At 40.5% G+C, this 15,519-nt stretch overlaps 4 protein-coding genes across 4 annotated transcripts; 2 read left to right on the forward strand and 2 right to left on the reverse strand.

The window, feature by feature from the left end:
- Positions 1–1,653: 1,653 nt before the first annotated feature.
- Positions 1,654–5,013, reverse strand: LOC108842685 (receptor-like protein kinase 5). Its single transcript, XM_018615669.2, has 2 exons — positions 2,366–5,013; positions 1,654–2,296 (listed from the first exon to the last, which is right to left on the reverse strand). The coding sequence occupies exons 1-2, from the start codon at positions 4,950–4,952 to the stop codon at positions 1,899–1,901; spliced, it is 2,985 nt and encodes a 994-aa protein (XP_018471171.2). The 5' UTR covers positions 4,953–5,013; the 3' UTR covers positions 1,654–1,898.
- Positions 5,014–6,903: 1,890 nt separating this feature from the next.
- On the forward strand, positions 6,904–7,889 carry LOC108816920 (protein DMP7-like). Its single transcript, XM_018589486.2, has 2 exons — positions 6,904–7,393; positions 7,456–7,889. Exons 1-2 carry the CDS (start codon positions 7,103–7,105, stop codon positions 7,765–7,767), a joined length of 603 nt encoding a protein of 200 aa, XP_018444988.2. The 5' UTR covers positions 6,904–7,102; the 3' UTR covers positions 7,768–7,889.
- LOC108816912 (uncharacterized) lies at positions 7,754–9,693 on the reverse strand. The gene is made up of 3 exons (XM_018589475.2): positions 9,332–9,693; positions 8,439–8,938; positions 7,754–8,356 (listed from the first exon to the last, which is right to left on the reverse strand). Exons 1-3 carry the CDS (start codon positions 9,494–9,496, stop codon positions 7,921–7,923), a joined length of 1,101 nt encoding a protein of 366 aa, XP_018444977.2. The 5' UTR covers positions 9,497–9,693; the 3' UTR covers positions 7,754–7,920.
- A 147-nt stretch (positions 9,694–9,840) lies between these two features.
- On the forward strand, positions 9,841–15,311 carry LOC108842992 (26S proteasome non-ATPase regulatory subunit 2 homolog A). The gene is made up of 23 exons (XM_018616063.2): positions 9,841–10,105; positions 10,356–10,456; positions 10,602–10,722; positions 10,813–10,872; positions 11,079–11,189; positions 11,297–11,362; positions 11,521–11,642; positions 11,767–11,881; positions 12,001–12,075; positions 12,168–12,326; positions 12,394–12,501; positions 12,588–12,689; positions 12,776–12,916; positions 13,006–13,110; positions 13,194–13,415; positions 13,511–13,624; positions 13,704–13,919; positions 14,010–14,069; positions 14,166–14,279; positions 14,381–14,466; positions 14,562–14,670; positions 14,757–14,935; positions 15,038–15,311. The coding sequence occupies exons 1-23, from the start codon at positions 9,983–9,985 to the stop codon at positions 15,111–15,113; spliced, it is 2,685 nt and encodes an 894-aa protein (XP_018471565.1). The 5' UTR covers positions 9,841–9,982; the 3' UTR covers positions 15,114–15,311.
- The last annotated feature ends 208 nt before the right edge of the window (positions 15,312–15,519 follow it).

The following is a 15,519-nucleotide window of genomic DNA, read 5'->3' on the forward strand; positions in this document are numbered from 1 at the left end:
ATATGGTAGAAACAAAACTAAGAAAAAGAAGTTAAGGTCCAATGTCAACCTAGAGTGTATGCAAAGATATTATTGCATCAGCTTATACTTATAATTTACAGATCTGTATATATATATATACTTTTCTCAACATCTCTATCTGTATAATATAACATCTACTTACTGAGATAGTATACTACGCAAGAATTACTTTTAACAAATTAAAAACATTAGAATGTTGATTTTTGATTTTGATGATATTGTACGTGTCTAGTATAAATTTTTAATATAATTGTAGGTCGTGCAGAGATAGAATATTTATAGCCAGTTTCATTTTTTCCCTTTTTATAAATAGTTAGTTTCAAGTTTCAACTATTTGAAATCTATGATTATAAAAAATTGATATACATGCGTAGATGTATTATAATTATTTTTAACTTTTTTTAAACATCTATAAATTTCAAAATTATGAAAAGCAATATTGTGGGTGATTGGTTGAGCTGTAAGCCTGTAACTGTAAAAAAATTATTTTAGACTTTAGTCTGTAAATAAAATTTACTACAGCTAAAAAGATTGAGCTTTAGAAAACAAGGCTTTTAAAGCCATTTTTTATTTTTTTTGCTGTAGTTTTACTTTTTTGGTTGTAGCTGTAAAAATTAATATAAAGCATGATTGGTGATATTTAGGGTTGTAGACAAAAATTAAAGCTAAAATCACTTCCTACAACCCAACCAATCACCTCCAATTACTGCAATTGGAATTTAATTTGTTGTAAGATAAAATAAAAATAAGAAGCTAAAACTTTAAAAATAGAAAGAAAAAGAAAGTTAAAAAGTGAGTCATTATTCTATTTATTAACGTAGGCTTTTTTCATGCATAACAAGGAACCTCGACCTTTTCTTTTCTTTTCTTTTTGTCGTCTAATTTTCCCCCTCTCCCGCTAATATTGAAGACATGTTACAACAAATGTTAGCAAACTAAGAAAAAAAATTACACTTATATAGTTATGTGTTTCTGTTGGGAAAACTTTTGTTTGCTTGCTGTTTTTTTTTTGCTTAAATGTTTGCTTGTTGTTTTCATGCGTAGAAATTTGTCATTTAAGAAATTGAATAACATGGTCAATGTTTTTTTTTGGTAGCATGTTAAGCTTACCATTTTCTGAAAGAAGTTTACAATGTTGTTGTTGAACAACTTATTACAAAGGGAAACAGAGGAAGAGAGAGCATAAAAGATAAACAAAAGAGAAGAACAACATAAACAAAGGGAAAACAGTTGCAGAAACTAACATGGTCAATGTTTTGGCTATTTGGTAAAAATACAAACATAACTTTGTTATTCGCATCCACCACCACCACTATATAAATTAACTGTGAATTCACTTTTATTACTTATAACTGTCTAACTTCTGGTGTATGATATTAGATATAGAAGCCATATCAGTCACTAATGTTCTTATTCTCCTCTTAATGTCGTATATATTTTTACTTCCACACCTGTACCCTCGACACTCTGTATATATTCAGAGCTATGCTTATAACCTTGACACTCTGTATATATATTCAGAGCTATCCTTAAACAATACATACAATTCCATAACCTAATATAAGACATAATTTTGAAATATATATACTTTTATAAGTACACTATGAGAATGCAAATTCGTTTACAGATTAGTGTGGTAACGGGCCGAGTTTTACTAAATGAAGGTTGGCTATAGTGTGGACCAACCATCAGATGTTACAATCAGTGCATTGATTCAAAATATTATCCAAACTTTTTAACATTAAGAGCTATTACCTAATCAGAAAGCTCCACTTTTCAGTTTCTGACTTCTTAGTTCTTACAATTCACCTAACTTAGCACAAACCAAACCACTATTTCTCGCCCAACCCAAACAATATTGGCCCATTTTTGAGCACTCAAACGCTGTTTACCTCTTCCACGTAGTAAGGCGACAGTTTCCCACTGCTCTTTGAGCGTTTAGACTCATTTTGACCGCTACTAGAAACAGCACCAGAGACTTCTTGAAGCATGATCACAACTTTTCTCATGGAAGGTCGGTTTAGAGGGAGAGGACTCGTACATAGAAGACCAATGTGAATGACTTTGCTAATCTCTTCTTCGAACCCCAGATCAAGTTTGGGATCGATCACCGTTTCTAAACCGCATTGGTCAAGCGTAGTACACACCCACTTCACCATATCTTTATCTCCAAGTTCTGGATCTGTTGGTTCCTTCCCCGTTACCAACTCTAAAAGCACGATACCAAAACTGTAGATATCACTCTTTTCATTCACCCTAAGTGTATATACGTATTCTGCGAAAACATTAGAAAACGTTACTAATAACATTTGAAGCATTATCATTTTATTTGGTTATATTATACCTGGTGCAATGTAACCACAAGAACCAGCGATTCCAGACATAGCTTCCGGCGATTTAGAACCGCTTATTTGACCGACTTTCGCGATGCCAAAGTCAGCTACTTTGGCTCCATAATCTCCATCTAGCAATATGTTACTAGACTTCACGTCACGGTGCACGATCGGAGGAACACAATCGTGGTGCAAGTAGGACAATCCCTCGGCTGCGTCTAAAGCGATCCTCATCCGTTCAGGCCAACCCAACAACACTCCACCTTTGCGGTGGCTGTGCAACGCATCGGCTAAGCTCCCATTAGGCATGTACTCGTATACCAACAACTTACAATCCCCGGAGCTGCAGCAACACCACAAACGCACGATACTCTTATGCCTAATCGTTCCGAGCGTTTCCACCTCCGCAGCGAAAACGTCTCTATTCAACGAATCGTCTTCAACTCCTTTAGCCGTTTTGTTGAGTTTCTTCACCGCTACGACTTCTCCACCACTAAGCTCCGCTCTGTAGACTTTACCCGAGGAACCGGAACCGACAACGTTTCGTTCGTCGAGACAATCAACGATCTCATGCTCGCTGAACCGAAGCTTGTGGAAGCTTCTCCACTTGGACGCGGAGAATCTATCCCTCTTGGTGGCTCTCATCTTCTTGCAGTTGGCGATAAACATAACAACCCCAACAACAAAAACCAGACAGGCGAGTACGAAAATCGACAGGAGAATCCAGACATAACCCATGTTGTTAGACCGTCTGATCTTCCGACAAAGACTATCGATGCACAAGTCAGGATTCCCGAGAAAGCTGGACGCGTAGTTTTTGTTAGCGTAGAGAGGAGGAACCCTCCCGGACAGATGATTGTACGATAGGTTTATAACGTTTAGCTTCAGATTCTGGAGCTCCGTTGGAACTTCACCGGAAAATTGATTGTTAGAGAGATCAAGGTAGTTAAGAACACGCAACTCTCCGAGTTCTCTAGGGACTTCGCCGGAGAGATGGTTATTACCCAAATCGAGCTCGTTCAGATTCTTCCAACCGCGAATCCCACGTGGAATCTCGCCGGAGAGCTGATTAGAGCTGAGATCGAGCCTGCTCAGTTGCTTAAGCTTCACCAAAGTACTAGGAACCTCGCCGGAGAAGTTGTTTTCATCTCCGGCGATCTCGATCAGTCCGTTAAGCGATCCGATTTCGCCGGGAATCGAACCTGAGAACTGATTCTTCGAGATTCTCAGGTTTGATAGATTCTTTGCACCGACGATGGCAACAGAGACTGTTCCGGTGAACGAGTTCTCCGAGAGTTCGAGCAGCGACAAGCGAGGCAACCCCCAGAACTCTTCCGGAACGTGACCGGAAAGCTTGTTATTATTTAATCTGACACGTGTCAAGCTCCTGCACTTGCCAAGATTCCTCGGTATTTCACCGGAAAAAGAGTTCCCTATAAGCATGAGATACTCTAGCTTCCCTCCACCGCATAAGTTCGCCGGTATCTCGCCGGAAAACCGGTTATACGAAAAATCCACGTACTGTAAAGGGGAGTTCGCGCCGAGTTGACTCGGTATCTCTCCGGTGAGTTTGTTGTTGAACAGCTTGAGTTCCGTCAACGCTTTGGAGCGAGTTATGCTCTCCGGCAAGGGTCCTTCGAGCATGTTCTCGAAGAGGTTCAGCGACTCGAGGCTTATTAACCCAGCCAAGCCGTCGGGGATCTTCCCTGTCAGCTTGTTCGTGGACGCGTCGAAGCTCTTCAGCATCGTCATGTTACCCATCGCCTCCGGTAACTCCCCTGAGAACGAGTTGTTGAATATCTCGATCTGCTCGATGCTTTTCAGCTCCGTGATCCAGCTCGGGATAGAACCGGTTAGTTGGTTCGTCGTCAAATCCAAACTAACCAACCGAGTCAAACCGGAGAGAGCCTCAGGCACCGGTCCGACGAGGTTGCAGCCGGCGAGCCAGAGAACGCGAAGCTCGGTTAGGTTGCCGAGCTGACTCGGGATTCGACTCGGAGTGAACGGGTTGTAAGCGAGTCTGAGCTCTCTCAGAGTGGACGCGTTGCCGAGAGAGGCGGGGATGGTGCCGGAGAGGAGATTCCCGGCGAGGTTTAACGACTCGAGCTTGCGGAACTCTCCGAAGCTCGCCGGAATCGCGTCTGATAAGTTGTTCCCGGAGATTTCGAAGCGGCGGAGGTTCGGCAGGTTGAAAGGGAGTGACTCCGGGATGGACCCGACCAGTAGATTCTCCGACAGATCGAGGTAGCTGAGGTTCCGACACGATGTGAACTCGTCTCCGGAGAGAGAACCGTTGATGGAGTTGTTGTAGAGAGAGAGGAAAGAGAGAGAAGGAAGACGGCAGAGGACGGAGGGGAAAGGACCGAGGAGCATGAAGCTGGAGAGATCAACGGAGAGGACTGATGACGTGGCGTCGCAGGTGATGCCGCGCCAGTTGCAGGGAGTGACGTCGTTTTCGGACCACGAAGATAGTGACTGGGCCGGGTCAGATAAGCCGAGTTTAGCTTGCCGGAGGATGGTGGCATCGTGGTTTAGTGAGAGACATAGATACGTGGAAGAGAGGCATAGGAGGAGGAGGAGAATAAGACAATAAAGCATTTTTACTAGAGAAAGATTGTTTTATTTTTCTCTCATGCTTATGACTTGTGAATAAAACGAAATCATGAGTTTTAAAGGTTCAGGATTGTAGAAGCAAAGAGGGAAGCAAACACTGTGACAAGACATGTGTGACAGTGTGAGACATGTTTTCCAAAAATTGTGTATCAAACAGTCAGCTATTATGTGCATCCATGTGAAATCTACCGCAATATTTACCTATAATTCATCACAAAACTCGGAAGTGATAAAATTAGTACTTTAATACCCCAAATTTAAATAGCTATGTTGTTGATTTTATTGATAAGTAAATAAGAATTGAGTAGTAAATTATTCACATGAAAAAAGAGAAATTTTGGTCACTATCCAAGTCAACTCAAAGACTAGATGGTCAACATGATGGAGATACGTAGGCCATGTAATGCTGGATTTCTTGACTTTTGAGAGTCTTGATAGAAACTTCTTCATCACCTTTTTTGTAATAAATAATGGGCACCATCGATTATTAGATTGATAATCCATATTAGATCCTATTATTTTTTATCTATCTATAAACTTTCTTAAAAACCTTAAACCTAAACCCCTATGTCCCCCAACCCTAGGTTGAAATGAGAACGTGATTGAGCATCTTTTATTTGTAGAGGCTTCACACGCGTTTGTAAAGGCATGTGTATGTAGAAAAGGTCAAATATGGTTGGTCGGAAGAACATGATCTAACAGTGGATTTTTTTTTGTTAGATTGCTATCATTTCATTAGGTAAAGTAACAGTCATTTTGATTTGAAAGGACGAGATTTAAGGGGGATAGATCTTGTCTTCTTTAATCAGCTTTATCGCAAATATCACGAGTTTGCAACTCTACAATTACCTCGATGATGGTCCATACCACTGATACCTTAATCCAATAACGTTTAAGTCTTCTTGGTCCTGTCACCATGATCATACCTTTGTTTGCATTCCCTTTACGTCTCCCCCGTGCACTTTGCTTTTTAGTGTTTTGGACTTTTGTTCTCTGTTATTCTGAAGCCTTATGTATATATGACCGAACATGAAAAAGACATTGTAAAAGTTATGTAATTACGTGATTTTTTATCTCGTTATAAAGTTTTATATTCATATTGTCTACATGTTTAATATGTATAGATATATGAAATAGATGTCACTGAAGTTCTCGTTTTATGTTAGTTTTACTAACACAAAAGTGAAGGGTGGTGCATCGCCTTGTCCACTTCACAACGGATAACCTCTTTTAGCCGAAGAATAAATTCTTCCAAAGAACAATTTAATGCGTCACTCATGGACCATACGTTAAGACTGATTAGGATTAAGCCACGTCTTTGGAGAATACGTAACTAAATTATCTTGTTAAGAACAAAAATCTAGATGATCGTATATGCCGTCGTATTACATACAAGTTTACATGTATATCATCAGATTACGTCAAAGGAATACAAATGGATTTTATTTTGGAATATCTTCTTTTATCCAACGGGCTTCTTCGGCTTTCTTCGATTATTGCGTATTTTGGGCTTTCTAAGCGTCAAATAATTTAGGCCCACTAAATCCTATTTTCTTACAATTTTTTTTTTCTTATATAAAATTGTTGCATTTTTTCAAGGTGTAAATTTATGAGTTTTTTGTTCAAAAAATCACCTGCTTCGTGTAAATATAATAGGTAATTAGAGACCGTCCTGAGCATAGAAAAATAAAAATTGAAATAGAACTTCCAAATATTTTCCAAAAAAAATTACACTGAAAATGTCTCTAAAAAATTGCAAGAATTTTTTCTGTTGAAGCTTAATAAAATGTTATTGGCCTGTAACATTTGAGTTTGAGGGACTACATAACGGCAATTTTAATTAAAAAATTCTGTTACGAGGACTTCTATTTATTGTTTCATTACTAAAGTTCTATTTGGTTTTTGAGTTTTTTATTGGCAAGACTGACACGCCACGGAAACATAAAATTGGAAGAACAGAATCCTAACCTTGAAACCTGTAACAACAGCTTAACAGAAGAAGACACAACAAGAGAAACAAAACGAAACCATAAATCCTTGTCCAAACTCTTCAGAGAAGTATCATCGAGAAAAAAAACGAGACATATCTAATCATTGAATTTTTAAGAGTGATTGGTTAAATCAAAAAGAAAGTTATGGAGGAAACGCAGCCGTTGTTGATAGCGTCGTTGCCCGAGGCACCAAGAAAGCCCAAGTCAAAAGTACAAAAAATGGCGAGGAAAGCATTTAAAGGAACAGCCCATCTCTCAAATCTGCTCCCGACCGGTTCGGTAATGGGTTTTCAAATAATGTGTCCGGTCCTATCTCATCAGGGTCAGTGTCCAACCATCGCCAGTCGCTGGCTCACCTGCTTCCTCGTCTTCGTCTGCGCCCTCTCTTGCTTCCTCCTTTCCTTCACCGACTCCTTCAGAGATCCACGCGGCAAGGTAACACATATTCCCAAGTGTTACGTTTCGAAAACATTGATGATTAATGTTCTTTACAACAGGTCAGGTACGGCTTGGCAACTCGGAGTGGTTTATGCGTGATGGAAGGAACGATCACTCTAACGGAGGAAGAGAAGGATAAGTATAAGCTCAGGTTTCTTGACTTTGTGCACGCGTTCATGTCCATGCTCGTCTTCTTCGCAATCTCCATGATTGATCAGAACGTGATCCGTTGTTTATTCCCTGTTCCTTCCGAAGATATCAAGGAGCTCCTTACGAGTTTGCCTATCATCATCGGCGTTATTTGCGGTGGCTTCTTCCTCGTGTGCCCCACTCGCCGTCACGGCATTGGCTCTCCACTAACCAAAGAATAATAATTCCATTAAAAATACAAAAGAGACTTTCATGTTCATTTTTTTGTATCAAATCTTGAAAGAATACTTGAAAATTTTCTGTTATTACCAAAAATCCAACTTGAATCACAAATATTACAAGACAAAAAGCAAAAGCTGTAATGATTTTTTCATTCAACCAAGAAGCTTCTTGAAACCAGCCTTCTGTTCTGCAGTCAACCTAGCTGGAAACTTGATGTTGAACTTGATCCTCAAGTTCCCTTTCTTTGTCTGATCTTTCTGAAGTGGCATTCCTTCTTTAGGCACCACCTCTTCGTACTCAGGATGGATCACGTTTGTGATGGGGATTGCAAGCGTCCGACCATCAAGGGTAGTTATGTTGACGGTGTAGCCTGTTAAGGCTTCGGCTAGCGAGATCTTCTGTGTGACGATCAAGTCGTTGCCGTCACGGGTGAACACCGGATGTGGTTTCTCGTCGATGATGAAGACGAGATCAGCTGGAATCACTCCGGGATGCTCGTTGCCTTTCTCAGGGAATGTGATCTTTGTGCCTTTCTTCCATCCTGGTTTCACTCCGATCGTTAGAATCTCTTCTGTTTGCGTTGTTTTGCTGCATTTTAGCATAAGATAACAACACTGAGATTAGGTTAGGTGTTTGTCACAACAAATGGTATGGGAGTCTGATTGCTTACCCGCTGATATCTGCAATCTCCCTGGAGATTTTCATCTTCTTGGTGGTTCCTTTGTAGAGATCTTCAAGGCTACAAGGAAGCTTGTTCTCTATTGGAGCCACTTTCCTAGCTGCACCGTGATGATGATGATGATGATGATGATGATGAGAGTGTCCCCCTCCTTCACCGAACGAGCTGCCATACATATCATCACCAAAGATGCGGCTAGCGAATCTCTGCCCTATTCCACTGCCACCAACGCCTCCTCCTCCACCAAACGGGATGCCACCAGAGCCTCCTCCTCCACCAAACGGGCTGCCTCCACCAAAGGGGGTAGAGAACCCGAAGAACTCAGCGAATATATCATCAGCGCTTCTCGGGTTGAAGCTGAAAGATGAAGGCCCATCTCCTGCTGAGAAGTAGGAAGATCCACCACCAGCGTTGGGAGGTGGCACGTTCCCTTTTAACCCTTCCTCGCCGTATTGATCGAATACAGCTCTCTTCTGAGGATCGCTAAGAACCTAAACAAAACTCATATCCAATACCAATATAAGCCACACATAAAAGGAAAGACTAAACCAAAGTAAACCATACTTTAAGAGGTTCTTAACAGAACATCAGAGAGTTTCAAATACAACGGAGAAAGCAAGTTCACTAACTAATCTAGTTAGCCCAGACATAAAGCTATCATCTTTCACTTTAAACTATGAAACCCACGAGCCAACAACACAAGATCAAATCGTGTAATAAGCAAACAAAGCTCGTGAAAGCCGACAAATTGCATCCCAACTCCGCCGCCGACAGTTTCAGATACGAATAGGAATCAAAGTCGGAAACTTTTGGGACGAATAGATTAAAAATACAATCTTTTATTCTGAGATTAACAAAAAACAAAAGGGAAGGATGAAACATACATCATAGGCTTCAGAGATCTGTTTGAACTTAGCCTCAGCCTCTTTTTTGTTGGTAGGGTTCTTGTCGGGATGCCACTTCATAGCGAGTTTCCTGTAAGCTTTCTTAAGGTCATCGTCGCTGGCGCTTCTATCAACCTGTAGAACCTTGTAGTAATCCACACCCATCTCTCCTCCTCCTCTTCCTCCTTCTTCTCTCTTTCGTTTCTTCACTTTTCCTCAATTTAATCAGAAAGGGTATTTCTTCCTCTATCGACGTCTTCTTCTCTATAGTAGAGAATCTCGTGGAAGTTTCGGGAACATACGGTGGCTATCTCTCTGCCTTTGACGGGCGGGTGACGGTGTTTGCCCTCTTTGTTTCTCCATTAGATAATAAATAAACATTTTAAATATCACTATATTTTGTCGGCCCATTAAGAAGCCCAGTTTATTAGTGGGCTGGACCCATTTATGGAAATCTTGATCGAGGGGTAAGCTTCTCCTTTTATTAACCTGTATTTGTTTCCAATAATTTTTTGTTCTACAGTTCACCGGAGTTCCAGAAGAAAGTTCATCGTTCCTCCTCTTCTAGCGAGCACTTTCACGCACTTAGGGTTTGTTTGCTCGATTGTTTCCGATTCCTGAGCTTGAGATCGGGTGTTAGTTTGATTTGAGATGGCTCCTGTTCCGGATCCGAATAACGTTGGTGGTGGTGGTGGTGCGAAGCGGGATGAAGCTACGATGAAGGTTCCTTCTAAGGATCCTAAGAAGAAGGATGATAAGAAGGAGGATGATCTCGTAAGTTCGATTTCGCTTCCTCTTTGTTTTTTTTTGGCTTGGATTTAGAGTTTGTTGGAGTTTTTTTAGTATCCGTGGAGATTAGAATGAAGCTTCTCGATTAAGCTAATAATGTAGCTGCTTTTCGGAGAGTTAGGGTTTAGAATCTGTTTATTGGTTTTGAAAGAAGTGGATGTTCTAATGCAATTTGGAAACAACGGCTAGTTCGATTACTAGATGACTCAGTTTGTATTCTGATGTGACTTTGTAGTCTGAAGAGGACTTGGAACTAAAGCAGAATCTGGAGCTTTATGTTGAGAGGGTTCAGGACCCCAATCCTGAGTTGCAGAAGGCCGCTCTTGAAAGCATGAGGTAATTTCTTCTATCTCTTCAACTGATCTCTAGCTGGATATGCTTTTAAGTTAATTTCGAGTTGGTAGTTCGTTTTCTGGTCTTATGTTGATACTTGTCTTGCTGTTCATGATTTTTTTTTAATTATCCTTTTTCGTGACTCTAGGCAGGAAATTCGTGCCTCAACAAGCTCCATGACTTCAGTTCCCAAACCCCTCAAGTTTCTCCGTCCTCATTATGGAACTCTTAAGGAGTTTCATCAAAATATGGCGGAGTCTGATCTCAAGGTGCGTCCATCTGACAGTTTAAAGAAATTACCACCTCATTGTTCATTTTACTGTTTATGGGATTGAAAATCAAATTTCTTGTATTTGCAGAAATTGCTGGCTGATATACTGTCTGTTCTGGCGCTCACCATGTCTGCTGAGGGTAAAAGGGTATGCTTTCTTGCTATCGTATTAGGAATTTCTTAGTACAAACATATGTTCTTGTTGTTTGCTTCATATTCACATCACTGGATTCCTCTTTTGTTTTTTGTGTTTTCCTCTTACGTTATACGTGAATGGATTTGTATTTTGTGGTTGTTGGTAGAATTTTACCGAGTTATATGTTGATGGTCCTTTGTTCTACGTTACTCTTTCAGGAAAGCTTAGGATATAGGTTAACTGGATCAGGAGGTGACATCGGATCGTGGGGTCACGAGTACGTCCGGAATTTAGCCGGGGAGATTGCAGAAGAGTATACAATGCGTCAGGTTAGTAAAGAAATTGGTCTTTGGCAATATCGTGTTGCTTTTTATCTTTTTTAGTTTTTTCTTTCTTTCTGAAATGGTTATATGGTTGCTCCTTTTTGTTTTACCAGAGTGAGGAGGCCTCTGTTGAGGACTTAATGGATCTTGTGAAGCAAATTGTTGCATTTCACATGAAGGTTAGATACTTTTCATGCTTACTTTTCTTGATTCGTTAGCCCCTTGTAGTTAAAATGGTTCCATTATATATCTAAACTAACAAACTTTCATTTATAGGCTTGAAACTTGCACCACTTTTTTTTGCTACTTCTGAAGGATTTCATTTTGTTCGTTGCAGCATAATGCAGAAACCGAAGCTGTTGACCTTTTAATGGATGTTGAGGATCTTGATCTCTTACTTGCGCATGTAGACCGCACAAATTTCAGGAGGACGTGCAACTATCTCACGAGTTCAGCAAAGTAATTAACCTGAGCATCTTATTCTTGTCACTGGTGTTTCACAAATTTGATAACTCATTCTGTAATTTTCTTATTAGACCGGCTCTCATGAGCTTTGCTTGGTGTATGTTTTTGTTTTTTTCAGGTTCCTTGCAGGACCGGATGACATGCTGGTTTTAGATATTGCTTACATGATCTACATTAAGTTTGAGGAATATCCAAACGCTCTGCAAATTGCACTATTTCTTGATAACATGCAGGTCTGTGCTCTAATCTTCCTACAGAACTTAATATCCTCTCTCTGCACATGGGGGCAGCTGTAAAAATATTTTCTACGTGATGTATTTTTCTTACACGATATATATTTTCCGTACTGCAGTATGTGAAGCAAATATTTACCTCATGCACTGATCTGCTAAGAAAGAAACAGTTCTGCTACATGATTTCACGTCATGTAAGTGCTTAATGATTGACATTACTATAGAGATTTAGTACGATAATTCACTTTCTTATGTCTCTTTTTCTCTTGTTTATTACCCCATGCAGGGCATCACCGTTGAGATCGACCCTGAGATGGTTGCAGATAAGGATGACAGAGACATGCTGCAGGATATTGTTAACAACACTAAGTTAAGTGAAGGATATCTGACGCTTGCAAGGGATATTGAGGTCATGGAGGCCAAGACGCCTGAAGACATCTACAAGGTATATCAGTTCTATCAATATCACACCTGTTTCAGTGTCTCTCAACTGTTCAATGAAAATTTTGCAGGCTCACTTGCTTGATGGCAGGGCTAGCTCTGGCCCAAGTGTGGATTCGGCTAGACAAAATCTAGCTGCGACGTTTGTGAATGCATTTGTAAATGCTGGTTTCGGCCAGGTATGATTACAGATTCTTATTGTAGGGACAAATGAGAAGAAATTCGTAAGCCCGGCTATCGTTTTGATAAATTTTACTTATTGCAGGACAAACTAATGACAGTACCATCAGACGCAGCTAGTGGAATTGCTGGAAACTGGCTCTTCAAAAATAAAGAACATGGCAAGACCAGTGCAGCTGCTAGCCTGGTATGCCTCTTACGTGATAAATGACTAGCTCTGTTCATATCTTGAAAGTGAAAATTGTAACAGAACCTCTTTGTTTCCTACGCTAGGGTATGATTCTATTATGGGATGTGGACGCCGGACTTACCCAACTCGACAAATATTTTCACAGCTCTGATAATCCCGTCCTTGCTGGAGCTCTGCTAGGTGTTGGGATTAATAATTGTGGCATTAAGAGTGATTGTGACCCTGTGAGTTGATTTCCTTTCTGATTTTATTGGAACCTCTGTGCCCATTGTATATTGCTATACACACTTCTCACTCTCCTTTCTTTTCTTAGGCATTGGCCCTTCTTGGAGAATATATTGATAACGAGGATTCATCTGTCAGAATTGGTGCTATTATGGGTCTCGGGATTGCTTATGCCGGTTCCCAAAATGATCAGGTGAAGATCTCTTATCTAATTACCTACAATGTTAGGTTAAATGTTCCGTTGAGTAGACAATAACATGCCCACTGTTTGGACAGATAAGAAGCAGCTTGTCTCCAATACTGAATGACGCTAAAGCACCTCTCGATGTGATTGCTTTTGCTGCACTTAGTTTGGGGATGATTTATGTTGGTTCGTGTAACGAAGAGGTTGCACAATCTATTATATTTGCTTTGATGGATCGGAGTGAGGCACAGCTGGGTGATGCCCTTACTCGTTTCTTGCCTCTTGGACTTGGACTTTTGTACCTTGGCAAACAGGTAGAAAACGAGTTGTACTTGATTAGTTTCTCGTTTGTTTACCCGATTGTTGTTTCCCTCGCTTATCAGTGTCAACTTGTTCCAATATCGAACAGGAAAGTGTGGAGGCTACCGCGGAGGTTTCAAAGACATTCAATGAGAAAATCAGAAAGTATTGTGATATGACACTTCTTTCCTGTGCGTATGCTGGAACCGGGAATGTCCTTAAGGTATCTGATCAAGTGTACTGGTTGTTGAATTACATAGTTTGTTGCTTTCTACTTTAGTTGCTAACAGTTCATTGTTCAGGTCCAAGACCTTCTGGCTCAGTGTGGAGAGCATCTGGAGAAAGGTGATATCCACCAGGGCCCAGCTGTGCTTGGATTAGCGATGGTTGCTATGTCTGAAGAATTGGGTCTTGATATGGCAATCCGTTCTCTGGAGCGCGTGCTACAGTATGGAGAACAGAACATTCGGCGTGCAGTGCCTTTGGCCCTTGGTCTCCTATGTATATCAAACCCAAAGGTAAATATACTTCTTTATATTCTTAAATCTGATTTTACCTTTCTCGCTTAAGACAGTGCTGTTACTCTCTAATCTTATCCATAATTCCAGGTGAATGTTATGGACACCTTGAGCCGACTTAGCCATGACACAGATTCAGAAGTTGCGATGGTGAGTTATCTTTTCGCCACTTAGGTTCATGTGTAGTAGTTATTTCATTGACTTAATTTGCAGCTGTGGACTGATGTTTCATTTTGTTTCCTACAGTCAGCGATTATTTCCCTTGGTTTGATCGGCGCTGGAACTAACAATGCAAGGATTGCTGGCATGCTTAGAAACCTCTCCAGCTATTACTACAAGGATGCCAGCCTTCTCTTCTGTGTAATGTGTTAAATTTCATGTTTTTTTTTTGTTTGCTTATGTGCAATAAACACAGGTTCTACTGATTAGGCTAGTTCTCATTGTGTTAAGTTGCAATGCAGGTGCGTATTGCTCAAGGATTTGTGCATATGGGAAAGGGTCTCTTAACTCTCAGTCCCTTCCACTCTGAACGGCTCTTGCTATCCCCGTAAGTTCTAACATGTATTTTGTGAATACATAGCTTACAAAGCTCCTCCACCCTTTGAATCCTAATCATGTATGTTGTGTTTCTTTGAACCCCAGAACCGCGCTTGCTGGTATAGTGACTTTGTTGCATGCATGCCTTGACATGAAATCCATCATACTGGGGAAATACCATTATGTGCTCTACTTCCTCGTCTTGGCGATGCAGGTGAGTACAATGTTCTATGCGGAGTATTTTGTCAAATGAATTTAAGCGATGTTTTTATCTACTATAACGCATTACGTCGTGTGTAGCCAAGGATGATGCTGACGGTGGATGAGAACCTGAAACCCATCTCCGTGCCAGTGCGGGTAGGACAAGCAGTTGACGTTGTTGGACAGGCAGGTCGACCAAAAACAATCACTGGGTTCCAAACACACTCCACACCTGTTCTCCTTGCTGCTGGGGAGAGAGCCGAACTCGCAACCGACAAGTACGTTGTTTCCACTAAACTCTATATATTCCTACTAGCAACGAAACTTTGTTATGCACTTTGGATTCTAAACACTCCGGTTTTTGTTTTCTGGGATAACAGGTACATTCCATTGTCTCCCATACTAGAAGGTTTCATCATATTGAAAGAAAATCCAGACTACAGAGACGAGGAGTGAATCCAAAACTCGATGTTCCCAGCATTTGGATAATACTTTATGTCCACAATAAGTTATTTTTCTTAGTTTAATCACACACTTCTATGTTTCCCAGGAACTGGCTTAGTTAACACTTTCCTTCCGCTTCTTGTGTACTTTTATCATTTCTAAAAGGTTGGACAATTTTTTAAAGAAAAAAAATCTAATGTTTTTTCTTTATACAGCTCCTCTAAAACAAATCACTTTCCTTCTCCCAGTTTCATGCATTGTTCGCGCTCCAACTTTAATTTGTCACATATGCTAAGGCTTCTTTGTTGTCTTCATGCATGATTTGGCATAAACAATGTAAATATAAAATGGTAGGCAGGCTACACATATCCATATATGGCGTGCACGACTCGCTCGTTTACATAATGTTTTGTTGTTT

This window comes from Raphanus sativus, chromosome 2 (genome assembly GCF_000801105.2).
Source record: "Raphanus sativus cultivar WK10039 chromosome 2, ASM80110v3, whole genome shotgun sequence".
NCBI lineage: Eukaryota > Viridiplantae > Streptophyta > Magnoliopsida > Brassicales > Brassicaceae > Raphanus > Raphanus sativus.